This window comes from Saccostrea echinata, unplaced genomic scaffold (genome assembly GCF_033153115.1).
Source record: "Saccostrea echinata isolate AGI-Se365-2 ecotype Australia unplaced genomic scaffold, CSIRO_AGI_Sech_v1 ptg000030l, whole genome shotgun sequence".
NCBI lineage: Eukaryota > Metazoa > Mollusca > Bivalvia > Ostreida > Ostreidae > Saccostrea > Saccostrea echinata.
This window is the reverse complement of record NW_026889779.1, coordinates 20,515,127-20,541,902: the sequence shown is the minus strand read 5'-3', so window position 1 is coordinate 20,541,902 and position 26,776 is coordinate 20,515,127. Positions and strand designations below refer to the sequence as shown.

The 26,776-nt window shown below is 33.9% G+C and overlaps 2 protein-coding genes across 3 annotated transcripts; both read left to right on the top strand.

Moving 5' to 3' along the window:
* The first annotated feature begins 231 nt into the window (after positions 1-231).
* LOC133196527 (mitochondrial import inner membrane translocase subunit Tim21-like) lies at positions 232-7,324 on the top strand. Its single transcript, XM_061332400.1, has 6 exons — positions 232-516; positions 4,561-4,623; positions 5,102-5,199; positions 5,889-5,962; positions 6,378-6,477; positions 6,940-7,324. The coding sequence occupies exons 1-6, from the start codon at positions 282-284 to the stop codon at positions 7,027-7,029; spliced, it is 660 nt and encodes a 219-aa protein (XP_061188384.1). The 5' UTR covers positions 232-281; the 3' UTR covers positions 7,030-7,324.
* Positions 7,325-8,340: 1,016 nt separating this feature from the next.
* Positions 8,341-25,791, top strand: LOC133197498 (interferon regulatory factor 8-like). Of its 2 annotated transcripts, none has more exons than XM_061333572.1 (9): positions 8,341-8,407; positions 21,501-21,687; positions 22,444-22,621; positions 22,829-22,884; positions 23,000-23,216; positions 23,419-23,502; positions 23,925-24,219; positions 24,551-24,812; positions 24,931-25,791. In XM_061333572.1, exons 1-9 carry the CDS (start codon positions 8,385-8,387, stop codon positions 25,051-25,053), a joined length of 1,425 nt encoding a protein of 474 aa, XP_061189556.1. In that variant the 5' UTR covers positions 8,341-8,384; the 3' UTR covers positions 25,054-25,791. The 2 variants fall into 2 exon arrangements, with proteins under 2 accessions (XP_061189556.1, XP_061189557.1); XM_061333573.1 differs by lacking the exon at positions 8,341-8,407 and adding an exon at positions 12,962-12,986.
* Positions 25,792-26,776: the final 985 nt, after the last annotated feature.

Here is a 26,776-nt window from a genome sequence, read left to right as displayed (position 1 = left end):
TTTTCCGGTTGAATACACATATAGGCCTACGCGATCTCATTTTCAATTTTTTCCATTTCCATAACCATTGCCCTGATAATGTTCGCGTATCAAAATTGAGTAAAATTTATGCTAATTGGATATTTTATCCAAACAGTTATCAGGATAATTTACAAGTATCACTATTTTATTCAAATAAGTACGATATGCCTAACGCAGTAAGAGCGAAAAATTCCTGTTGCGAAATCGAAACTTTCTTCTGCAAACCTACTTTCGGTTTCACTTTAACAGTCACCTCCAACATGCATTCATTGAGGATTTTGAAAACTTTAACACACTGCAGTGTTTCAAAGACAGTGTTTATATCTGGAAGGCTATTATGTGTTGACATTTTAAATTGTAAAAGAAATATTTTGAAATGTTATTCAACCCAAAATAAAGAGAAATCAAGCAAAGAAAATTCAGAGAAAAGTACCGGTACCGAGTTGGACGTCAAAAGAAAAAGTCCATATGAAGGCTTATCAGTAGGACAGAAAGGTAAATTTGGAGCAGATTGTAGTCATATGCTATAAAATTAATATGTTAGCATGCAAGAAATTTTATCGACATGCTGGATAATTATGTTGACATGCAACCTTTTTTATGCTAAGCTTTCCTTTTAAAATGACCAGGTCCAGCACAATCTCTTAATTTAGCAGCAATAGCTATATATCTTTAAAAAGCTATATAGCTTGATCAAGCTATTCAAAATAGTTTGATAAATTTATTTATATGTTGTTTTTCACATAATTGTTTTTGTAAGAAATAGACAGATCTGGTACAATCACTAGATTTAGCTACGTAGCTTGAATTACCTACATAGCTTTATTTACCTACCTGAAGTAGCTTTATTTCGCTACTAAATGAAACTTATTTTTTAAATTAGCATTTTTCCTAGAAAGTGCAGAAAATTGCATTTTGATGCAGTGATAATTTTCAACTTTTAACTCATCTGAAAACAATTCATGAAAAAATCACTCTTGGAGATGTGTCTTTTTCTGCACGATTGCAATCAAAGTTCTAAAAGTTTTGAGGCTATATACAACCAGGGACCTATATACTAAGTTAGTATATAGGTCCCTGATACAACAGTTAATTTGTGACCTAAAAGTTACTTCTTGAGTGAAACGTACAACAAAGAAAACCAGTTTTGATTAACATGAACACAATGTGAATTAATTATACTCATCGCACACAAGGAGGTGTACAGTTACTGAAACAATAGAAATACATCTTTTCCTTGAAATATTGGTAGACATTTTTTGTCTTTTTTAAATAAAAAGCAAAATTGTGAAAAGTTGCGTTGAAATAGCTAAATAAAGCTACCTGTGGTAGGGAAATAAAGTTACAGTGGGTAATTTTAGCTATGTAGCTAAATGTACTAATTGTACTGGACCTGATAGACAAATAGCTGCAAGCATTTGACTATTCCTTTATGTACTATGGGCTATCACAATCTGATTAAAATCAGTCCTTTGATCCGCTCACATAGATCGCTACACAAGGATCTGAAGAAACCCCATTCAGGGTCATCTCCTGGTGACCTTTCAATTATCCAATTAAACGCTTGCCTCCAAGAATTTAGAAGTATCTCGAAATTCAGTTACAGAAGTGAAACTAATTAATTGGTAGTAATTCAGTACAATGAGAAGCAATCATACTTATCCACACCTCAACGCACAGAAGGTAGTGTACAGTTACTCAAATAATGGAAATTTCATCTTTTGCTTAAAAGTATTCAAAAGCTGCAATGTTCTAAGTTCTTACTGTCTTTAATTTCAGATGTTGTTTTGATAGCCCACAATCTGATTAAAATCAGATCCTTTGATACGCTTACATAGATCGCTGAAGAAACCCCATTCGGGGTCATCTCCTGGCGACCTTTCTAATAAAAATATTCATTAAAATTTTGACCAACCAGAGAGATCGTACTTAAGCGACATTTGGGAAAATGAATGTAGAAGTGAAAGTAGCTGTGGAAAAGATCTTATCTATTCGTACAAAACAAAGAGCTAAAATAACAAGGCAATAGCAATCTCTTGTTTTAGCTATATAGCTTGATTTAGCTATATAGCTTTATTAAGCTATTCAGAGTAGCTTGATTTTGCTATTTTTGTTATCACACTTTTTTCTTAGATGTGTTATTTTCTCAGCATTCACAAAAAGTCGCATCTTGCTGCAGTGATAATATTCAACCTTGAACTCTTCTGAAAATAATGCATGTAAAAATCACTCATCAAATTGCATCTCCTAAAGGGACTTTGTACTCAAAGTTCTAAAAGTTTTGGGGTTATATAAAGCAATTGATATCGAAGAATCGAAGAAATTATAAAGGAGGCAGATATGGTCAACAAGATAACTGATTGGTAATAATGGAGAAGGAATCATATTTATCCACGCCTCAATGCACACAAGGTAGTGTACTGTTACTCAAAGAATGGAAATCTTTTGCTTAAAAGTATTCAAATGCTGCAGTGTTAGAACTATCTTTGATTCCTGTTGTTCTTTTGATAGCCCGTTGTACATATATGAATAGTTATTAATAAATACTTGCGACTTTTTGTCTATTTCTTACAAAAAACATTTTTCTGAAAAATTGCTAATAAATATCTTTATCAAGCTATTTTGAATAGCTTAATAAAGCTATATAGCTATTTCAAGCTATATAGTTAAATGAAGAGATTGTGCCAGACCTGGTAGAGTTACATTGATTATGACAAGTACACGTGATAGGAATATGGTGTATATGTCCGTGTTGCAGTGTTCACACAGGGCATGTCAGGGGCACTCACTTTGAACCCTTTCAGGGCAAATCAGTAAGGGATTGAGTCACAATGTGAGAGAGGAAATGCATAAAAATGAACAGTGCAAAGAATTGTGGAATGAGAGAGCAAAAACACAAACAACAAAATTGTTGGGTAGCAACGTATGAATATAAGATAAAAGGTTAGCAGTGTCCTGAAGTTTTTGCTGTATATTGCAGTATTACCAATGCAGTTGCTATCCCTTATTTTAAAGCATGGAGGTACTCGAACAGCTCTAGAACACAATACTGTAACAAGAGACATTTGCAATGCAGCACCAGAATTATGGAGTCATTAGTGTCTCACTCCACTGTAAAGGTCACAGACAAATCCATTTCTTAATTCAAGGTCTATGTTCAGAAAAACAAATTATATTTATGTCACTTGAAGCCTGTATGTATAGATATGATATACCAAAAAAAAAATTTCATGTTTGTTGCTTGTTTTTATCATATCTTGTTAAGGTGGTATGGGATACCAAACGAAACTTCTCCTACATATTTATGTACCCAAATTAGAAGGATTTGAAATACCCCCACCTTTCAGTATATTAAAGTGTAATTTTAATAATTTTTTTATTATTTTAATGAGAAATACAAAAACGATTTTTTTTTCTTGCATAATTCTTTTTTCATAAGCTTAATATTATAGGCAGGCGTTTGCTAATATAAAATGTTTATAAAAACAAAAATGACAAGAAATATGTCTTAGTATTTTTTTAATTTTCAACAAAAAATAAGCGTAAAAAACTGGGAAAACTTTATTTCTTGAAAACAGACGGATAACAATTCATGAAAGTCTACAATAAGAATGTATCTTAATATGTTAGTAACGTGAAATAAAGAAATTGAAAATATATATATAAATGGAAAATATAAAATGCATTTAAAATTTTTTGAATTAAAAGATCCGAGCGGAAGAGTTATCCTTCTTTATTTTCCAAGGGTTGAAAAACCTGGGTGCTATTCTAGAAATGATGAGCATTTTTTCCCAACCATAAAAAAATCGCACTTTGTAGTTTTCAACTTTGAGCGGTTTTGAAAACAATGCATGGACAATCGCTTTCCAGGAGGTGTCTTGTTCAGAGCAATTGCATTCATCTGAACGTTTTGGGACTATATACAATAGCTAGCTGATTTGTGACCAAACAGTTACTTCTTGAATTAAATAACAAAAAAGTCCAGCTCTGGTTAACGTGATAATTGATTGGTGATAATTCAGCACAATGTGAAGTAATCGCACTTATCCATGCCTCACCGCACACAAGGTGCTGTACAGCTACTCAAACAATTGAAATACAGCTTTTGCTTAAAAGTGTTCAAAAGCAGCAATGTTGAAACTACCTTTTACAGGGGTTTGCTTTTTTAAATGTCCGTTGTACAATTATAAGTAAATTTATATACTTGCGATTTTTTTGTCTGTTTTTACTTAAAATGCCGACTTGTGAGAACTTGCATTGAAATAGGCTTCAGATTGTTCTTTTCAACGGTGTATCTACAAATTTTGACCCGATAATAAGCACTCATGCAAATCAAAACAATACTTCAAACGGAAATACGTCATAACGTGGAGGTATCCCATACTACCTTAAACAATCATCTCTTATTATGCTTAAAGAACCACCAAAATGCTCTGCAGGAAAAAAAATTATAACCATGTTGTACTGAACAGATGTTGTTGTGTCATGTACATGTATGAGTGTCATTTTTCATTTAAAATTTAATATTTTTGAATTTAGTTGTTGAGGCAGGGAAAGATTTGACATATATAGGAGTTATCCTTCTTGGAGCTGGTGTAATTGGTAAGTGTGGAGAATCCTATAAGGACATATGCAACATAGTTTTGAACTTTATTTTCATATTCCCTGAATAATTTAATAGATACAATAACTGAGTGACCTTTGTGCAATTTTATGATGTCCCATAATGCTCTACACCTTTCCTGATTCAAATTTTGGAGAAATACCCCCTGAAACTTTTTTCCCCTTAATTTTCCTTCAAAAAATGCAATGATTTTCATCATTTAATATCTGTTCAAAATCCTGGAAATGTATGCTGATTTTCTGTTTAAGAACATGTGATGGGACTATGATTTTAAACTAAAAATATCTTGGAAAATTATCAGTGGGGAAGATACATTGTAAACTACATGTCCATGTACGTTGCATATGTCCTTAACAATGAGTTCTTATCCAGAGAAAAAATTAACAGTATTTCAACAAAGTGATTAATCATTTATGAATTGTTTAAATGTAAATATTTTTACTGTCATTTTGTTAGGCTATGTCTTCTATAACTTGTACCAGGAGCTGTGTGGTACAGATGGGGCAACAAGTGTATACAACGCTGCAGCAGACATCTGCATCAAAGATGACAGGGTGAGTGTTACTGATAGTGGGTAATTATGATATTGGATGTTATGGTTACATTTGCTGGCACATGTATGTCAGAGATTTTACATCTGTTTTAATGAAGCAGATTTTCAAATGTACTACATAATTGAATGAATGATTCAAATGTAGCCATTTTTGGGACATTTCTTACAGCATTGCAAAGTAAATCAGATCTATGGATTAGCAATATCTTTCTATCTCTAGCTGTGTTCAACTGCCAACATAAACAATTTTGTTTTGTTGTTTCATTTAAGACTTATTATGGGTGGTCTATTTCTTGGCCATTTCAGGGGGCCTAGGTTGAAATCCTGGTCTGGTCCATCCTATTTCACCCCTTCCTTTTACACTTTATTTAATATGCCAATAATATTACTTATCTCAACAAGAAAGTATTTTTAAAATGTGACAAACACAATCAATTTCTGTCATGCTGTCTCTACTACTACTATAGTAGTATTTAGTATGCATACTATACATGTCATTGTGTGGTCACAAGGGGTAAAAAATATTAGAACATGTTCATGACTCTACCCTTGACTCTACACTCACAGGGGATTCTTTTAGTCTGTCAGTTATGAAGCTTTCAGATGGCAATTGACCAAGCCAGATCCACTATGAATGTACATACATGTACATGTGACTCAAATAGTCTATAACAAAGTACCGTCTTTCAGGTGATAAATGCTATGGGAGAGCCTATCAAGGTATTTGGAATGACGGACAGAAGAGGCAGAAGAAAGCATGTTAGGTAACGGATCCTTTAGCTTACAACAGAGCAGTTAATATTTACTTCCTAAGAGCAAAGTTTTTGTCTTTTTAGCCTATTAGGTTGTAATGTCCAATAAATTTTCAGTATAAATCCAGGAATAAATTTTCAGAGAGATTTAAAAAGGGATAACTTTATTGCTTTTGAGGTATGTATAGTACATGTATAACACAAAGTGAGGGTTGGATCAAAATTATCCTTTTTTTCTGTACAGAGCACACTTTTTGAGGTTTTATATACTCTGAACCCTTTTTCAGTTCTCCTGAGCCAAAAGCCAAGAACTTTATTTTGTCAGCTCAGTATATACATGTATATTATAAATGTTCTTAATTTGTTGCCAGTATTTATAATTAATTCTCATTCAATCTTTGATTTTTTTCCTACTTTCTGTTTACAGCCATGAAGAGTTTATGGTGAATGGTGTCAAGCATATGCGAATGAATTTTTATATCCAGAGTCCCCACAAAGTAGGGACAGTGTATGCTGAAATAAAACAGGTATTTATATTAAAGGTGGATTCCATCCTAAATTTAAATCTAACTTATTTATACTCATCTGACATTGAACTATGATACTTGATTTCCTTGCTTCTATTTATAGCAAGAATCAATTGGTGCAAATTAAGAAAATAGTTCCAGTAACTACAAACATTAAACATGTTTGTGATAAGGAAGTGCAGATACGACAGTCTATTTATAGTTCAATGCTAAATAAGAAAATATAATACAATGGCAAGATTTCTTGTTTCTAAATTTGGAAAAGGAAATTTATGCATAAGAATTTCCAGTTAATTTTAAATATATGTAGCTAATTGTCAAATTTTAGAAATAATATAAAATTTGATTATCACTATAAAACACAAACTACTATAAATATATATTAAGAAACATGCAATAACAGAAATTACATGTGTTTAATCATTATGGCCATTTATAGTATCTGGTTTTTGTATTTTATAGGAGCCAGACAAGGAAAGTGAATATGTATACCTTATTGTAGAACTGAAGGGATTCCCCAGCAAAACTATTGTCATAGTGGACAAGAGATGATTCTGAAAGATTTGGAATCCATAGAACTTATTTAGAGAAATGCAATTTCTTATTGTATTCTGTAAATATCATAAATGACTAGGCTTAGTGAAAGGAAAAATGACCTGTTAATTGAGTTGTTAATGCCACCTGCAAAAGTTAATTTAAACATTTAGATTGAAGAAATACGCTCTTCAGGAGGTTTAAAAATTGCATATCACATAAAACTTTGATTGTATGGTGTACATTTATAATTTATATACTACATGTATCCTGTGCTGAAAAGATGCAATAGCATAAAATCGTAACAGATCCATTTCTACATTGTATTTTAATGCTGTAGGTGTTGCCTTTACACCCCACCCCCTTCCTCCGATTATAAATATAAATGTAAACACCCACAGCACTTTCTCGCCTGATTGTGCTGATTTGTGAATGACTTAAAATGTTTAAAATTCGGAATAAAAGTATGCATGATAAAGTATTAAGCTAAAACCTTAATGAGTTTAATTTTGTCTTTGCTTTTATTGATAATTTTTAATGTTGTTTCATTTTAATGCATACATGTGTATATTAAAAATAATTGTTATATGTAAAAAAAATTTTTTTTAAAAGCAACTTGTGTAGTTGAAAAGGGGCTGTACCCCAAAACTTAAAAAAAAAATATATTGCATGCATATGTCAAGTTTGAGGGAAAATGTTACATACAAAGAAAAAAAACTGATGAAAACGATCTTTTGTAGAATTGGTAAGATCATAAATGTCTTGATGTATCATGAGTCTGGTCAGGGGCAATAATTTGCCTTGCAGTTGTAAAAGTTCTATTTAGAAAACAAGTTCAAGTTAATTTATTGAGCAAAGGAAGATTTTTTTTTTCATTTTTTACTTCTTACGCTTGTGAACTGGACCAGAATAAAAATTAAAAAAAAGCACATGTATTTGGGAAATAATTTTTTTAACCCACAAGATCAGCAGAATTGAAGGGAAATTCCGCAAGTTTGAATCAATGCCATTTTTATTGCAACATCGTAGGAATTAATTTCAAGTTATAAACAAATAAAACAACCCATTATGAATTTAAATTAAAAATTTACATGACAAAACAACTTCTTGTCCCATCAACCGAGATAATTAAGGAAGTTAGGTGGTATCAGTTTGTTGAAGCGTTTTTGTAGAGTGCGGGGTATTTTTTAGGGAAACATTTCCTTTTTGCATGATCCAGATTTCCTGCTTGGCTTTGTTCTGGGGGGTTAGTATTGCAGCACTTAATTGATGAACTAGGCGACCGACAGCTTCATAGTTTATGGAACATAACTGATTGAAAATATTTTCTTAATTTTGAATTATATCACCGTCTATACGTGTCTTCCATCAACATGGCAGAAAATAACTGTTGCAGGTAAAATAATACATCATAATTAATTATTGTTTCATATATTACAATTAAATGAAATTCAAGTATTCATGAATTATTTTTCCATAAAGAATTTTGTCCAAACGCAAAGTTTCAAGCCACCGAGGGATTTCCTTGTGTAGAGAATTTTCGAATATCAATTGTTAGCATGATTTAATTTCCAAGATTTTAAATACAGCAGAACAGCAGGCTGGGAGCTAAGGTTATTTAGAAATTTACATTAGTGACTTAAAACTCTGCGTAAAATCTTTAAAAAATATGTACATGAAGTTGGGTTATTTATCTGTAAAAGCTACACTACATTCACGGTAACCCCCCGCCACGGGTTTGGCGATTTTCTCTGCATGTCTGGGTTTTTTGAGTGGCAATATTAACGACCCCTTCCCAGAAAAATGCCCGAATCCGCCCTTGCTGTATCACACTTTTTTTCTCATTTTATGCGATGTTTAGGAACAAGCATTGCACCTACTTAAACAATAAGTCATTTATTTCGGAGTATTTAAGAAGTGGGAAATTACGGTTTACCAGGAAAAAATGAGCATTTAGTAAATTTAAATATTACACAACGTGTCAGATGGATGATAACCAAAATTTTAATAACGATGTTTTCAGATGCATTCGTGAGTTCGGACAAACCAAATGAACAAGCAAATTCAAAGAACTGTGGCCCCCGCTTTCTGTGTCTTAGTGGATGGGATTCCATTATTTTTGACATATTGTGTCAAATATGAATGCCAAGGGGTCGAAAATCATAACATGCTCGGAAACATCTTGTCACAAGTAGTGCTCATGTCAAATATGAAAGCCCTATCTCTTGTCAATCAAAATTTATGAGGAAAGATAACATTTTTGAAAAATAGGTCAAACTTCAAGGTCACGGGGTCAAAAATCATAGTATATTTAGAAAAAGTCTTGCCACAGGTAATATACATATTTAATATGAAAGTCCTATCTTTTCTCTTTCAAAAGTTTTGACCAAGGTCAAAGTCTTTATGACAGACGGACAGACGAATGAGATTTAATGTCCCCTTGCTTTCGCGAAAGCGGGGGACAAAATATGCTGTACGAGTATATTTTGACCTTGACTTACATGTTTGACCTAATTTTCAAAAATTTTAACTTTGGTGATTACTTTAGAATGACATAAGATAGGACATTCATATTTGACACAATATACCAATAATAATATGGCATCCCATCCACTAAGACACAGAAAGTGGGGGACCACAATTCTTTGAATTTGCTTGTTGACATTTAAGAGGCAAGTCTATGCTATACTTAGCATGTGCAGTCTTTTTGATAAAACGTTTATTGTAATGCTGGTATTTATCATATTATGATAAACATATAATTATGATATTATGATAAATACCAGCATTACTATGCACTTGATCTTGACCTTTGACCTACTTTGCAAAAAATACCTCGGGCAGTTTAATTTAACTTCTGACTTTTGAATTTTGAGAGGCTGGGTTTTTAGAATTAGCATTTATACGTGTCTATGAGCTTTATTGTACTTTAAAACTTCTTATGTATAAATACTATGAAAAGGTATTCCACAATGGATTACGTAGACTGACAATTACATGTACAGTAAAGACCATCCTCACAACGACAGGGGTCATGAGTCAACACGTTACCAATAGAACCCCTGACAAATTTCATTCGTTTTATTTGGGCTTGCTTCTCTCATTGAGAATCACCAATAAAATTGAAGTAGACAGATAATGTAAACAGAAAGGAATCAGTTGACACAAAAAAATGCACGTGTTAGGGGACAACCATTTGATTCGGGGGGGGGGGGGGGATTTTGGAAATGAATAGTCTGTCCTCGAAAATGTTGAAAATAAATAATCTGTCCTCGACTGGGCAAGAAAATAAATAATCTGTCCATGATTAGTGCTAGTAACCCCCCCCCCCCCCAATTAGAGTTTTGGACTTTGATGTTTTCCTTTTTAATATTTATTTTTATTTATTTATTTATTTTTATTTTTTATTTTATTTTATTTATTTATTTTTGCTTGTCATACTTTTTTCAGTGAAGAAGAAAATAAATAACCTGTCCTTGATCTTATTTGATATAAATAATCTGTCCTTCACCGACATGAAAATAAATAATCTGACCCGGTAAAATTTGCTAGGTACCCTCCATCAGAATCATATGGTCGTCCCCTTCTGTATTGTTTATCACCAGAAGGCTTAATATGATTGATTGAGAGATAAGAAAAACAATCTAGATTTAATAATTTTCCCGAAAGACGTCAGCAGTCAGCCCGCAAGATTTGTCAGGGGTCCAACGGCAACGTGTTGACTCAGGACCCCTGACATTGTGAGGATGAGTAAAGACAGACTGATATCTTATTTGAAAGATTGTTGGAAACACGTATTAATAAAATGATAAATAATTATTTCTAATTACTTCAATTTAATTATTCATTTGAGGGTTGGGGAATCATCTTATCTTTGTCAGATTCTATCGCAGTCTTCTACTATTCATTGAATTTTTTTCTTTGCGGGCAAATGCATGAATTATCATGCTAGTAGAGTTAAATAAATAGCTGACCACTCTAAGATTTATATACATCTTTAATGAAGCAACATAGCAGGCGACACATGCGTTCCTTGGAACACTCTCAGGCGCGGATCCAGGAAATGAAGTTAGGGGGGCGCAGAAAGTAGGCAGGGGGTCTGGGGCCACCTTGAGGCCCCCAGTGGGTCCAGGGCGAAGCCCTGGAGGGGACCAAGGGGGCGAAGCCCCCGGAAGCTCCTGGATTCTAGAGATTTTGTATGGTAAAAATGAGGTTTACCGGGTAGACATTTTTACATTTTCTTGACGAAACTAAGATTTACGCTAACTTTGACAGTTTTTTTGAGGGGGGGGGGGTGCCCCCCCTTAAATATACAACTGACTCTAGCTGTTAATATCCACTAAAAAATCAAAATCAACCAATAATTTTTAGCTCACCTGAGCTGAAGACTCAAGTGAGCTTTTCTGATCAAAATTTGTCCGTAAATTGTCTGTCGCTGTCGTTAACGCGCTGTATTTGTCGTCTTCGTCTAAACTTTTTATAATTTTATCTTCTTCTCCAGAACCACTAGGCCAATTTCAACCAAACTTGGCACAAAGTATGTTTAGGTAAAGGGGATTCCAGTCTGTTCAATGAAGGGCCACACCCTTTACCAAAGGTAGATAATTAATAAATAGTAAAAATTGGGTGTGGTCATTTAAAAATCTTCTCAAGAACTACTGGGTCAGAAAAGATTAAATTAACTTCATTATATGGAAGCAGGTAGTGCAGATTAAAGTTTGTTTATTATGTTCATATCATTAACCCCGGGGATATGGTGGCGTCAATATGGGCAAACTAAGTTTTACATGGGTAGATATAGGAAAAAATATTTTAAAATATTTTTCCCAGGAACAGCAAAGTTATTACATGTATTAGTCATATTCATGGGGAAAATCCTAAGGTAGAGTAGATTCACTTTGTTCAAATCATGACCCCATGATAGGGTGGATCTACAATTAATGGGCGATCAAAATTTTACATAGGAATATATAAAAAGATGAATCTAGAAGGGCTATAGGATGTGAATTTTTAAGGACCCTCTATACACTAAGGAAAATGTTTGTTTTTTTTTTAGACATTGAGAAAATTCTATTGCATACAGACAGATGTAAGTATCGAGTTTATCAATTTCATTTTCAACATAGTGTACCAGTCATTTATCGGCTTTTAAAGAAAAAATTCAAAGACAGAGCAGTATTGGTTACCAGAAATTACTGTTTCTCACTTAAATAGGAGAAAGTACATAGTTATGCAAATAACTAGCAAGGCCCTAGGTACCGGGGGGGGGGGGGGGCACGGGATAGTTGGTAGTGCCCCTTCAACAGAAAATGTACGGCTGTGCCCCCCCCCCCCCCAACTGAAATTGCTTCCTACGGGCCTGACTAGGCCTAATGAAATGTCAAGGATGCTTTAATTGATTACAAATTGAGTAAAACAAAGTAGATTTTAACTTATTTCTAATTAAATAATGTTGACATCAATGATATAGAAATATAAAATTGATATTAAAATATATGAATATCCTATCTGCTATTAGTATCTCATGCACTAAATTCACAACCATATTATTATTATTATTGTTATTTTATTAAATTTAGTTATTATGTATTTTTTGAAAAAATTACTTTTTTTGCCGCTAATACTCCCCCCCCCCCCTTTTTCCTTCCTTTCCCACCTTTTTAAAATAATCCACCCCAGCCTACTCAAAATTGTAGATCAAAACCACTCCCTCTCAAACATTTCTTTAACATGTTTTTGACAGGTCACCAGAGACAGTATTAAGAATAAAGCAATCCACTTTGCCCTAATTATCAGTTCTGCGAATTGCACTAATCCCATAGGCTATATTTATGATCGAGCTACTAAAAATTTGTTGGGAATTCCAACTTTCACTTTCGATTCTTGTAAACATTCGTCGAATTGAAGATCAGTGACGCTTGGAAATAAACAAATATTATCTACAAATAGAAGCATATTTTGAGACTGATTGTCAGGTTAGTATGTATTTTGAACAAAGAAACATTTTCCGAAAGACAGCATGCTTTTACCTGTAAAAATACCTTCCGGTCAAATTGTAATCAGGGTTTCCCAAATTAAGTGGAATTTTGGTTGACATGGGGTCTATTTCCAAGGCCAGTTGGGCATGACTAACATTGTACTGTAGTTCACAAATCATTTTGTGATTTAACATTTAGTATAGTGACACACAGGTAAGACTGTACAACGTTTTTAAAATCTTCATTCTAAGTGTAATGTGCAGATAAGCAACTGGAACTTCCAGTGGAAGGGAAATTGGTATGAGAGTATATTTATTTATCTAACTATGCCATATCATGCACTGTAAATAAGGTGTCTCCTTCAGGTAAAATTAATATTTGTTTTAAAAACTTACCCTGTTATGTTGAAATGATTGAACTGAACAACATATTTATTTGATTTTGTGTATATAATGGGTTTATTGTTCATTGTCATGATTGTAAACCATATTTTAAACATATACCTTACTTAATGGATATAGAGATTCGACTATCCTTTGTTGTACAATTGACTTAGAACCATTATGTAAATAGTAAGTAGGTTTATGAAGTTGATTACATACATATCTGTATACACGTAAATATATATATATAAAAAAAAACGCTTTTCTTAAGTAAATAACTTTTTTAAAATGCTTAAAATAATTCTAGAATCTGATATTTTAGTCCACACGAACCAAAGGCCTATGCGAACGTATTTGATCAAGGTTTGTACCTACTTTCAACCAAAGTTTGTGAAATTATTGAACTTCTCTAGAAACACTATACGACTGTCACCAGGTTTCTGGAGGGGGTGGGGGTGGAGGAGGGTCTTGTAGAGATTTCCCCTCCTTTAAGCCAGAATTTGTTTTTATAAAATGGACACTATTTTGGAGGGTTCTGGTGCATTCTTGAAATCATTCTTTCAAATATCAAATTAACAAAATGTAGAGCATTCTATGAATTTATTTTTTTTCAGAAATGATATTTCGAGCGTTTGTTCTTAAAGGGGTGCTATCGAATATCCCCCCCCCCCCCCGCCTCGTTATGACGACCTTGCACTGGTTCACATTTAACATGTACACTTTATTGGAGTTTAGTTTGTGTCAGACTGTCTTTTTCCAGGGTAGTATCAGGTCTGTAGCTCACTGATTTGGAAAAATTGGGATGGAGGACACAATCATTTTCCAGACCAGTGAGCTACAGCTCTGCAGCTTATTCATAGAAATTACCTTCAGAAATAGAGGTTAAGTTTCTTATATAGGAATAAAAAGGAGAAAATCCCTAAAATTTTCCTCACAGATTAACTGGTTGACGTGATTAGTAAAATTGCTATCAACCTTTTATCCCCCTATGTTGTGCAGATTGACGTTTGTTTAGAAGCAGAATCCTGAGGCGGGATGAAGGTAGTGCATTTTACTTTTAAAAAGGAATGTATAATTATTAATCTTTTGCACTTAGAACAGATACATGTAGGGTGCAAGATGTCGAATTTATGACATGCAAATATCATCATATAGTGTACATCATATATGCATGTTAACTCACATCATGGACCCAGGGTTAGAATCGCGCCACAACGGGGCTCTCGTTTCGCTTAGGAATATTTTTGGAAAGTACACGTATACTTAAGAAATAAGGTATCATTTTTAAACATCTATCGGGATATAAATACGGGTTGGTCACGATCTCGTACCAACCCGTATTTATAGCCCGATAGATGTTTAAAAATGATACCTTATTACTTATATTTACATTTGTGACTTATTCATATTTTATATTTGCCTGATTATAATCTTTAACCCTCTTACTGCCAGAGGGGTCATATATGGGCTCTACCCACTGGCTGCCACAGGGGTCATATATGTCCCATCAAAAATATTTTATAAGGTTTGATCGATTCAAGATTTCAGTTAATTAGTTATGTATTTATTCTTAAGCATTCATTTGCTTCAAGTGATAAAAATTGTATCTTGTCTGTGGGCATATATTGAAGTAGGCTATAATAGTTTTACTGTGATACATTGACGACGTCAAACTCACACTGATGACGTCAAAAACGTCACAATAGGACTGAACAAGGCTATTCAAGACACTTTGCATATGGACTTGGCAAATTATAAACCTGATAGATAAAACAATCATTGAACTATCTTTTTTATTCAAACCATAGATTCACTTTGAGATCTATAAAAGTATAAAACGAATATTACAAAGAATGATTATGACTTCATAAATATCATAGTATATTTAAAGAGAAGGCTTGAAATCTTTGTTAGAAATAAAAAAAAAATTAATTATATTGTGCAAAGCATGATCAATAAACTAATATTGTCTTAATTTCTTTCATAGAAACACAAATAAAATTTAGGATGTTCCCTTTCGTGTTATTAAGGGGCTGACCATTTGATCCCGGGGAAGGGGGGGGGGGGTATCAGAATTTGGAATGGAACACTTTGCCTTTGAAAATTTTGCATATACATGTGATTTTAAATGATCTCTTCTCCATTGGGAATTATGGGAAGTTTTCTAAGTGAAAAAATGAAAATAAAAATTAAATTGAAAAAAAGAACTGTCCCTTATAAATAAATATTCTGATATTCTGTCCTGCAAGGGTATTAAAATAAAAATCTGACTCTAGAAAATCACCACCATGCCCCATCCCCTGGGAATTTTAGTTTTCAAAGGATAGTGTAATAAATATAATAAATAACGCGTTCATGACTGACTGAAATTTTGAATTAAGAATATATACAGGAAAATTAGATTATGAATATTTATCTGGCTAGAAATAAATCTGAAAACGGTATTATGTCTATACTGTAAAAAAAAATCTACTCTAATCCTTGCGTCGGAAGCAAAACATTAGAAAAAAAAAGGAATGGGAATATTAGAAAATCATATAAGGAGTACTACAAGTGGATCATAAGACCTATGGACATCATTTTTTTTAAAAGAAGGCAAATAGTTTATGTTTTGAAATAGTGCATCTTCAATAAATCATTGATTATCATGAAGATAAAGAAAAAAAAAACTTTTTCGCTCGCACCAACAATGGTTACATATTGATGAATCCGTTTCTGTGGAACACTTCTGATTTCTTTCGCTCCGATATATATGTCTTTAAGCAACAGAAAGCGTTCGTACTTTGTGCATACCTCTGTAATTTTCCTTAGTAATACAAGCCACAAAATAAAGACAATGTTAGCGGGATTAATATTTCCAGATTTTTATAAATTACAGTGGATTAGCTACTATATGTAAGCGTGGATGCTAAAGCATCCACATTAACACCCCTCCCCTTTAAAAAGGAAAACAAAAGAAAGAAAGAAAAATACAAAATCTTTTGAAGTGAGAATGTATTTTAATAAACTTGTTTCACTATTCAAAGATAAATTAAAAATATTGCATTATCCACACACTGCTCATGCATTCCGGAACTCAATCTTACACTCCTAAATGTTGTCAATTTCTGTTGAGCCTCACCCCCACCCATACCCGCTGGGGGGGGGGGTTTAATGCTGCTCCAGAGGCCTTTGCTTGAGACAGAAAAGCATCCAAATTATATTTGCCCAGCTATGCCACTGAAACAAACATCTAAAACATTGTTCGTTATTTGCTACCGACCCTGATATCGAAATTTCCATCAATAAGAGAAGGAGAGAGTTGAAGGACAGATTGCTTATAACACACATACTATGTATTGTTGGACACTGTCATATAATGTTCTAGATTTTGAATTTTTCATGAAATATTTTCATGGGAGGACTATCAAATAGAAACTCCTTGTCAAGTTTGAAAGTTATCATACAGACGTTATCCATGTTATCATTGAGCTCAAGCATAGAGTGGAGCGTATACTTACTATGTTTTACACAGTTTAATACATATATTGGCAAAATTATTGGAAGTGTACGGTCCCCTCATGCCTTCCCTTCCGGTTCCTACGGCCATAAAATAGATAAACTCCATATGCACCTTTACATGAAACAATTTTCCCAATAACTGAATGTTCCGAAAATAAAAATTCATTAGCATTTAGAACTTCTTTAGTTTTATTCAGGTTAACGTAGTGCTGAAATGTTACTGGTGTATATTAAAGTACTTTGAACTTCGAATTCAGTTTCATGCACAATTAAAGCAAAAGAAGAGTTAGATTTTGTAAATGTTTCACATGATTACATTACATGTATTTAACCTTCCCCCTTACAAATATTTGTAACAAGCGTGTGTGTGTCGTTTGCTAACCCCTCACCCCCACCCCGCTTTTCGGCTACATCTACTTCTGTTATAAACACTTTTTTTAAATTACTTGTCACATGTAAGACATTTTCTTGATTTTCTGCACTTGAAATCGTAAAAAAATGTGCCTACTTAAATTCGTCTCTCAGCAAAAATGAAAATGTATATAACTTTCTCGTTTCTCGTTTCTTGGGGTCTTCGATATCTGGTTATTAATTTAAACAATAAAAAAAGAGTAACAGTGGCGAATCAAGAGAGGGGGTTACGGGGTTGGGTAGACATCCGTCACGCTTGACATCTCGGCCCTGACAGGTCGGCCCAAGATTGTTGACACGTCGGCCCATATAAAAGACACCTCGGCCCAAGCAAAATTTTACGATGGAAAAAAAAATTAACAGATTAACCCAGCGTTTGAATTGATATCATTGGTGTTATTATTCTTTCTGACAATTAAATGATTTTTTAAAAATAAAAAATGGGGGTCTTTGATAGATATAATCGTTTTATTTTTCCAACTTAGTTAGATCAGGCTTTCATTTACATCTTTTTCTTGTGGAAAATGTTTTTCTTAAGAAATTATTCAATTACTGTCTCCCAATTAAGTCTGCTCTTAATTACCGTAACCCCTGTTGTCACCAATATAACAAGCGCTTGACCCCCCAAAGGATGCGCTGTGGTATTTTGTTTGTTTATCAATTAGCACTTAATTAATAGCATTAAATCGTCTTCTCATTCCTTGAATATCGTCAATGTGCTCGTGGAAGATCTTTTTTTTAATCTTGATAGTTTATTCATATACTTTTTTCAATCAACATTTTAATTCAAGTCCCAAAATTGGAAATATATACATGTACATGTATTTCATAGTTAAATTTTGCTTGGGCCGAGGTGTCTTATGCATGGGCCAACCAGTCTTAAATCTTGGGCCGACCCGTCTGAGCCGAGATGTCATTGGGCCGAAATGTCAATGGGCCGAGGTGTCTGACATTCCGGGGTTGCACCCCCCCTTTGGATTTGCAAAAGAAAGAAAGAAAGAAAAGGTGGGAAAGAGAGAGAGAGGAGAGTCCCGAATATTTGTTTCTTTATTTTTCCAAAAACGGTTTTGCTTTCGTCTAGTTTTAATTTACCACATACTTTTACGTGATGTGATGCTTTACCGGTTTTAAGTCAACATCATAAATGTGATATATAAATATATATTATTATAATTTAATTTTGTTTGTATTCTAGCCTCTGATTGGTTAATATCCAAAAAGGAACACAAATTATTTCTGTATAACCTGGTTTGGTATGGGGACACACCCCCCTGACAACCAGCTGAATCGCCTGTATCCATGCAATCCTCTCATTTCCAGTCCTCGGGATTCATGGAAAATTCCAGATTTAATAAATGTACCTTTAACTTCAAACAGTAACTCGGATCTTACCACATGTAAACAAAAACATGGCTGCTAGGACTATGTATCAGTTTTTACCTCCCCTCGCTTCCCATCACTTCCGTTACTAGGGTTGTATTATTGAGCAGCAAATTTGAACTAATAAAAAGCAACGAAATTTTACACCCACAGTTGTTTAATGATTTTAGAATTAAATTATAAGGAATGACTCTAATTCTTGGCCAAATTATTCGAGGATAACCTGGTTTGGGTCAGTTTACGCTTTATAATCCGCGAAGCGGATTATAAAACAGCGTAAACTGACCCAAACCAGGTTATCCTCGAATAATTTGGCCAAGAATTAGAGTCATTCCTAAAATAACAGTAACTTGATCCGAAGAGTCGTATCACGTCTCGTTGACAGGCGCGGATCATCAGATCAAACGAGACGCGAAGCGTCTCGTTTGATCTGATGATCCGCGCCTGTCAACGAGACGTGATACGACTCTTCGGATCAAGTTACTGTTGTAATGATAAATTTATTTTATACCTATTTACAACCTGCAAAATATAATAAAAGGAAACTTTTTAGATCAATTACATAACTTTTATACATTAAACAAACCATTTTGTCAAGGAACTTTTTGATGCGTGAGAATAAAAACGTCATTTTTCTGTGTACTACGTCATCAGTTTCAGAGAGGGGTGATATGGATTCAGAAAACCACAGTGTGGTGATCCGGAACGTCGGATCACACCGTTACGTGATTGCGTAAATTCAACAGTAAAACTGAGTGACAAACAGTTGGGTATATAATAATTTGAATGATCAATTCATGGATTATTTACGTGAAACGAGATGGAGATTGGCATCTGATTATAATTTATAATGCATGTATTAATATGTAAGTGTCTCTCCAAGTAAATCGAGTTTGAATATCCAAAATACCTGCAGTTGCCATGGAACTAAAAATGGTTCATTATTTCGAAAAATTTGAAAATTTCGCACAACTTTAAAAGAGTATTTCCCATTTTCAAATCCAATATAACACCGCTGGGGTCGAAGGGACATACTTATGTTTCAGCATGTAAAAGAAGTGTTTCTTGTATTGTTTGTTTTTGTTTTCGGCTTTTTTCCCTTTGAAGAACTACTCTATTCAAATTATCACAAAATAGGAGGTGGTAGCCAGGTAGATATTTACTTACAATAACACAAATTTTAGAATTTTCTCACACACTCTTTCTAAAACGGATCGATCTAGATAAAATACTGGGCTTTTAAAGGGCAAATTTACAAATCAATAAAGGTGGCCTCATTTACATTTAAATTTGAAATTTAGTATTAGTATTTAGTATTTCAGTTTTATTTTAATTTACATGTATCTAATCAGTTTCTTTACTATAAAAAGTGTTCTTATTAATTGATAGTATCAGACCCATAGAGCGCAGGGGGGACGGGAGCACTTTTTTCTGAGTGTAGTATTTTGCTATAGTAAATTTCCTTTCAGATGCTGGTTGCCCCCCCCCTCCTGTCGCTGTTAGGTCGAGAACTGGCATATTCTAGGATTTGGACAGTTAATTAGGTTGTTTTTTTTTTGTTTTTTTTTGGTTAAATAATTTGACCCCCTCCACTTTTGAAACCGTTGCTACGAACCTAATTACATCTATTAAGTTGTCGTTTAACTATGTGAAGATACGGTATAACAGGTCTTATTTACTCTTAACCCCCCCCCCCCCTTTAAAAATTTCTAGATCCGCGCCAGATAATAGTAATAAACGTAAGAGTTAGCTTAATATTTTTTGTATCCCACATCGTATAGATTGTAAATAAAACATGCATTTATTTTGTCTAAAAACCTCTTTTCTAGGTGAGGACTGGGGCCTACTTAGATAACGTTTCCTTAGCAAAACGTCTCCATAAAATAGTGTTGAATTTATAATTAAAATACTTTTTATTTTTACTACTCATTCTTTCCTCTGAATGAGACATTTATAAGTAGTAATTTTGAACAGCGTAAAAGTAAAAAACAATCTGTTCCTTGTTATGTTAAAAACTTTCATTATTTTTCATACTCATTTACATTATGAAATTTTACTTTTGCCAAATTACGCGGATTTTTTTTATGACTGTGACGTAATACTAGCAAGGGAGCTGACGTCATTAACTCAGAATATGAAATGTCCCTGTGTTCGTTAATATTTAGAAATTAGTAAAATCATTTTACAATCAAAAATTATCTTTAGAATGTTGCTTATCATTAAAAGAATATTCAATACATTCTGATACTTGTAAGCAAAAGTTCTGGCGTATCAACTGCACAGATTTGACACAGTTCTGGCAGTAAGAGGGTTAACGCGTGAAACGTTTTATTTTTCAAACCCAACGGCACGTGTTTGATCCTCTGATTGCGCGTCGACCCTTTATGACGTCACTGAAAAATTACGTCGAACGTTTATGACGCGAGGAACCCGTGTTTATACGGATATAGATACGCATTGCTTTCAATAGTGTTATATAAAAGAAAACATTTGCAAATGTAAATATTAGTATGTAAACGTCTTCATACATCATATTTAATTTTGTTTATTTCGTGCCCCACTGAGAATTATGTAGTTTTTCCGAATTTTAAAACAAGACTTTTTTAATTGTTTAATTAAGTACCTTTATCAAAAACCCAAATAATTCTGCCTTTATGCAATGGCCTTTGAGTTACAAGCAGTTTTGGCCTACAAAAAAATGAGTCCCATTTGTCAGAGAGAGAGAGAGAGAGAGCATTGTGATTCAGCTGAGATTCTCGGAAACTCACGGAGGAACGAAGCGTAAATTAATCAAGGGTTTTGGTCGATATGTGATACATGAACCCCATGTTTTCAGATTTGGAGAAGTTCAAATGGATAGCGGACAAAGCAGACAACGAATGAGGCCTTGGCTGGAAGCCAAAGTAGAGGCGGGAAACATACAGGGACTGGAGTGGTTGTTCAGAGAGAAGAAGATTTTTAAGGTCCCCTGGAAACATGGAGGCAAACATGACTGGAATGAGGCAGATTCTACAATATTTAAGGTAACTTCATAGAGGGAAAGAGGGAAAGACTAAATAATCTCTGGACACACACATGTTCACGATAAGGATTGATTTTCCATACAAAAAAAATGCTTTGTTTATATAAATGTTAGTATATATATGCACGACACTTGCATATTTACTTTTAGCAGTTGTTTTTTAATGTTTAAAATTCATTAAATTCATTAAATGTATACCTTACAATTTCCCATACCAGAGGCTAAATCACATGTAGTGTGTGTGTATGGGGGGGGGGGGTGATATCTCAAAGAACAAAAAAAAATCATAAAAAGAAAAGTTGGGATCAAAAATATTTATAAGAATCGTCAAAATAGAAAGGGGGCATGATTGGGGTATGTGGTAGTAAATTAAGACAGAGAAAAGTTGAGAGCACAAGGGTTGCAAATTTTTACTTTCCCTTTTCCGTATTAATGGATGCTGGGGGTATTAATCATATCACAAAAAGTGGGGGCGGTGGAGCAAAAATGGGTGTGTTTGTGTGTGTCAAATATGCTTTAACTCCACCCACTTTAAAAGTGCTCATTCTACTTCCACCTTTTGAAACAGTGTTCGAAGTCTGAGTATAGTATTTTACATAAAGAGCTGTCATGAACCTTTCTACGTAGTTACACTGATCAGAACTTTGTGCCGCTTCAAGATGGGAAAAGTAATTAGTAAAGATCTTGATGATGATAAAATAAGACTTTTGTAAAAATAATGTTTTTGGGATAATTTGACATTCTATGACTTCATCAGGAATGGGCCATACACACCGGCCGTTATAGAGAAGGGGTTGATCCCGCAGACTGGCCAACGTGGAAGACACGGTTTCGGTGCGCTCTCAATAAACTTCCGGATATCCAGGAAATGAAAAACTTTAATCAGCTAGATGGCAGTGATCCATTCCGTGCCTACAGGTTCCTCAGTAAAGAAGGTAACATGCATGGATTGAAAACACAAATAGCATATTTTTTCTGCTAATCAACAAACTTTAATAATAGAATTATATGTACATACACATACCAAAACTTGTGAAAATGTTTCTGAAGAGAAAAAAAATCATTTATTAAATTTTTATCACACCACCGATATTGTTATTTAAGTCTGTTTATTTTAAACGGTGAATATTTCCTGTTTACAGAAATCAACCAAGCGAAATCAAACAATAAAGAGTATCGTGAGGTCTGTTCTTTAGCGGTAAGTCTGCTTTTTGCATACAAAACCGCCAATTTAAACATACGTACCTTTCAGACACTACCTTGCTTGTTTTGTTTTCTATTTATTTGTTCAAACCCTACAAATTTCTATACAGTCCACTCCCGGTACACCAAATTCAGAATTGCCAGAAAAAGACCCGTCAGAGGTGAAGATTCCAACCCAGGGCCAGTTACCTAACTTTCCGTCTGATTTAGAAGATTTAGAACTAGAACCCATAAAATCTGATCCAAATTCGACAAATACTCAGCCGAATCAAGTGACTACCCCAGCCAATGATGTAAAAGAGGAACCAAGTGATGTCGAAATGACAGGTAGCTTTAATTTTTATTCCATATGCTTGACTTGTTGAGTTAAATACACATGTACATATGTTTGTACAACTCAAAATCTTATCCAGGTCCCCGATCTATATGACAAACAATTTACCCATGATAAAAAAAGTGTATACATGTACGTCTTCAGTACTTTTAAGATCTGTAGAAAATCAAGCTTTTGGACGATTTTTTTTTTCAGAGATAGGCGATGGTTTGACATCCCGTGGCCCCCATCCTCAACAGGCCATTGTTCCCCTAGTGGTCCGCCCACCAGAACCACAGGGTAAATATAATCCTGTAGTTATAAATAGACATAAAAAGACATCTTATATAACTGAACATTAGAGACTTTGGGAAATTAATATTATGTAAGTTATTCATACATGTAGACTTTTGATTCAAATTTGAATTCCAATCAACTAGCAGTCGAGTACTAGTATATTTAATTGGTAGATATTTGTACAGAAGACCTTCTTTTGGAATACTTAGTTAATTTTGCAACATGCATCCTACTAGTGCATAAAACAAATTGAAATAAATTTCAAATATTTTTTTGCACTCCATTTGAAACGATGTTGAAATAATGCACAATGTGAGATATTTATTATTGTCTACTTTTGAGTGTACTATCAACGAAACATTTTTTAAATCTATTTTTTAAAATATGTTTAAAAACATATTTTTATTTTAAATTATGTATTTCAGCACACGAAATGGAAATAATAATCTGTTACTGCCAACAACAAATGTGCAGTTTTCACATCCGAAGTCCGCATGGATGCCGACTCTTCTACGATCCGGAGAGGAATGATCGTATCCTTATGGAACCGTTTAAACAGGAACTTTTTGGACCCGACCAGTTTGAACAACTAGAATTTCCTCCCTGTGAAACCAACAACCCTGGCCAGGAGGAACACACGTATAAACTACTGTCGGCGTTAGACAGGGGCATGCTACTCGAGTGTCATGATGGCAAAATCTATGCAACTAGAAAATCGAGGTGGGTACAGCATGTAAATGTAAACTCTCCATACAGAACTCAATACAGTTAAGATATCTTTAATTAAAGTGTTTATATTGTTAAAAGCCAATTTTAATGGTAATGAAAGTTCACTTTTCTATGTATTTGTGACAGTTGATGCATTGTTTTATAAGTTTTAATGAATTTCCATGTTACTTTTGATAATGAAAAAATGCTAGTACTAGTATGTCATACCAGTATTTATCATATTTTAGGTTAAACAGCACACATATAACGTTTATTTTGAAGTTTGTTTTTTGTTTTTGTTTTTTGTTTTCTTTTGTTTTGAAATGCAATTTTTTTTTATTAGATGTGTAATATTTATCTCAACTCCTACTGTTTACAATGGAGAACCCTTCAAGTTGGAACGAAATGAAAGAGTACAAGTGTTTGATTTCCATGGTTACTTTGAGCCAATGTTACAGCGCTACCTGACGGGAGGTTCCAGCAAACCCCAGGCCCATTTTATGATTGGTTTTGGTCAGAGACTGATGTCCAGCAATTCGGACCACAGTGGTCTGCTTATTTCAGCACAGGTGTACCACAGCCGAGCAAAACAGCTGCTCAATCAGGTATTAATACATATTACTGTAGCTTACAGTTTTGACGAATCATTGTTCTAGAGGCATTATTCTCTTATTTAATAATTTTATTTAATTAGTTATTCATTGTAAACTTGTGGTGTTTTAGGTCTCCTGTGCAAGCCCGCTTTCGGCATCTATAAAAATTTCGATGTCGGATGATTTTGACAAGCTATTTTCATACTTGAAACTTGTCAAAGAGGAAGGCAATGGACATGTCATGGAAACTTAAACAGAATTCGTAATATGACGTCATTTCCTTTACAGACGATTTGTTTTGTTCAGTTGGGTTGTTTGTTTGGTTGTTTTTGTTAAGGAGTTGAAACTCACCGGAAAACTGTAATAGATCTAAATTGAATATATTTGATAGATATGATAGACTTGCGTTATTAGAAAATTCAAATATACACAATTTAACCAAAAAAAGCGTTTTTGTATGGAATCATGGGGAAAAAGTAAAACCTGCAGAGATCGATATCGAACTTTTTGCTTTGTAGTTTATTAAACCAACGCTTTAAAGTACTGCGCTACCTAGTTAATATTGAATATGGTAATTAATAAAACAAAATAGACATTATTTTAATTATGATATTATTAGACATTTCTTTTCAAAACAAAAAGACTATCGGATGTGTTATTTCTTCTTAAATATTGTTTTCTGTGTAAGTTTTCTATTCTAGCTGATGTTTTGTATTTCTTTCAAGTTGCAGTTAACGATTTTAGAGAAAATTATACATAAAAAGATATAGAATAGAAAAAAAACGCACTAAGTATTTAAGATACTTGTATCTGTATATTCAGAGCAACCTTAGTTCCCCTTACTTTGCTTTCATATCTAGCGGTGTGTACGTTATACATTGAAGATAAATTATGAAGTTGGAAGATAAGATTTGCCATATACATGTACGGTGTGCATTATGCAACTATTTTTTTGTAACTGTAAGATCTTAAAATAAACCATGAATTCCAACGATTTTGTTTTTGTTGATTTTTTACAACCATCAAATCTAATTTCAATGACACAAATTATACTAGGAGTTGATATTGTTTAACATGATACTTGATAATAAACAACTTTAATGAAGTTTCCTTTATGTATCCGAATGAATAAGACTCCCCGCCATTTATGGTATGAAAAGGTATTTAGGTCAATAATTTTAAAAGTCCATACAAGTCTCATCTCTTCTTTAAACTCACTTTGGCACTGAGATTACTCAAAACGATACCGATAAGGCTTTTTTTTTCTTTTGTCTGTATCGAAAATAGAATCATCCTTCACTACATCATTGGCTTTAATTAAGATATAGAGTCGAGGGCGCGATAATGCGATGACGATGGTGCAACAATGCGATGACGATGGAGCGATAGCACGATGGATCTTCATCGTGCCATCGTCATCGTTTCATTGCTATCGCACCATCGTTATGGCATTGTTGCGCCATTGATCATCGTCATCGTGCTATCGTTTAATCGTCATCGCACTATCGACTCAAACCTCGATGGTACAGTGATGCGATAGTGAACAACGTGACCCTATCCGGATTCCATACTATCCGGATTCCATACATTTCCTCCTTTTCCACTTTCGATATCGTATTCTAACATTTTCTATTCTGGTGGTCTGGTGTTTCATGAACTTCCTAGGCCTTTGCATTGCTTGTCCTGTACGAGGAGTGTTCGATAAATAATGCAACATATGGTTTACCATACTAAATATGGAAAGCTTCACTGCCTAATAATCCTTTTTAAGAGTCCCAAATCACTCAAAAGCAGCATGTCTTTTTTTAACCGTTTTCGCAAATAAATTCACTCTTAAAGTAGGCATGCTCACTACAATGAGTTGACCAAAAATGGTCTCTACCAAGAAAATGGAAACGAGAGAGTGTGTGAAACGTCCACTGCACTACATTACATACGGAATGGCTACTGTTTCACGTAGTGCAGTGTCCAGATGG

What these genes read in the sequence shown, in the direction of transcription:
- LOC133196527 (XM_061332400.1), top strand. Translation starts at nt 282, where the DNA reads ATGCATTCATTGAGGATTTTGAAAACTTTAACACACTGCAGTGTTTCA. An exon ending in CTTATCAGTAGGACAGAAAG is followed by an intron (nt 517 to 4,560) that starts GTAAATTTGGAG and finishes TTTTGAATTTAG; the next exon opens with TTGTTGAGGCAGGGAAAGAT. An exon ending in TCTTGGAGCTGGTGTAATTG is followed by an intron (nt 4,624 to 5,101) that starts GTAAGTGTGGAG and finishes TCATTTTGTTAG; the next exon opens with GCTATGTCTTCTATAACTTG.
- LOC133197498 (XM_061333572.1), top strand. Translation starts at nt 8,385, where the DNA reads ATGGCAGAAAATAACTGTTGCAG. An exon ending in CAGGTTCCTCAGTAAAGAAG is followed by an intron (nt 22,622 to 22,828) that starts GTAACATGCATG and finishes TCCTGTTTACAG; the next exon opens with AAATCAACCAAGCGAAATCA. An exon ending in CAAAACAGCTGCTCAATCAG is followed by an intron (nt 24,813 to 24,930) that starts GTATTAATACAT and finishes GTGGTGTTTTAG; the next exon opens with GTCTCCTGTGCAAGCCCGCT.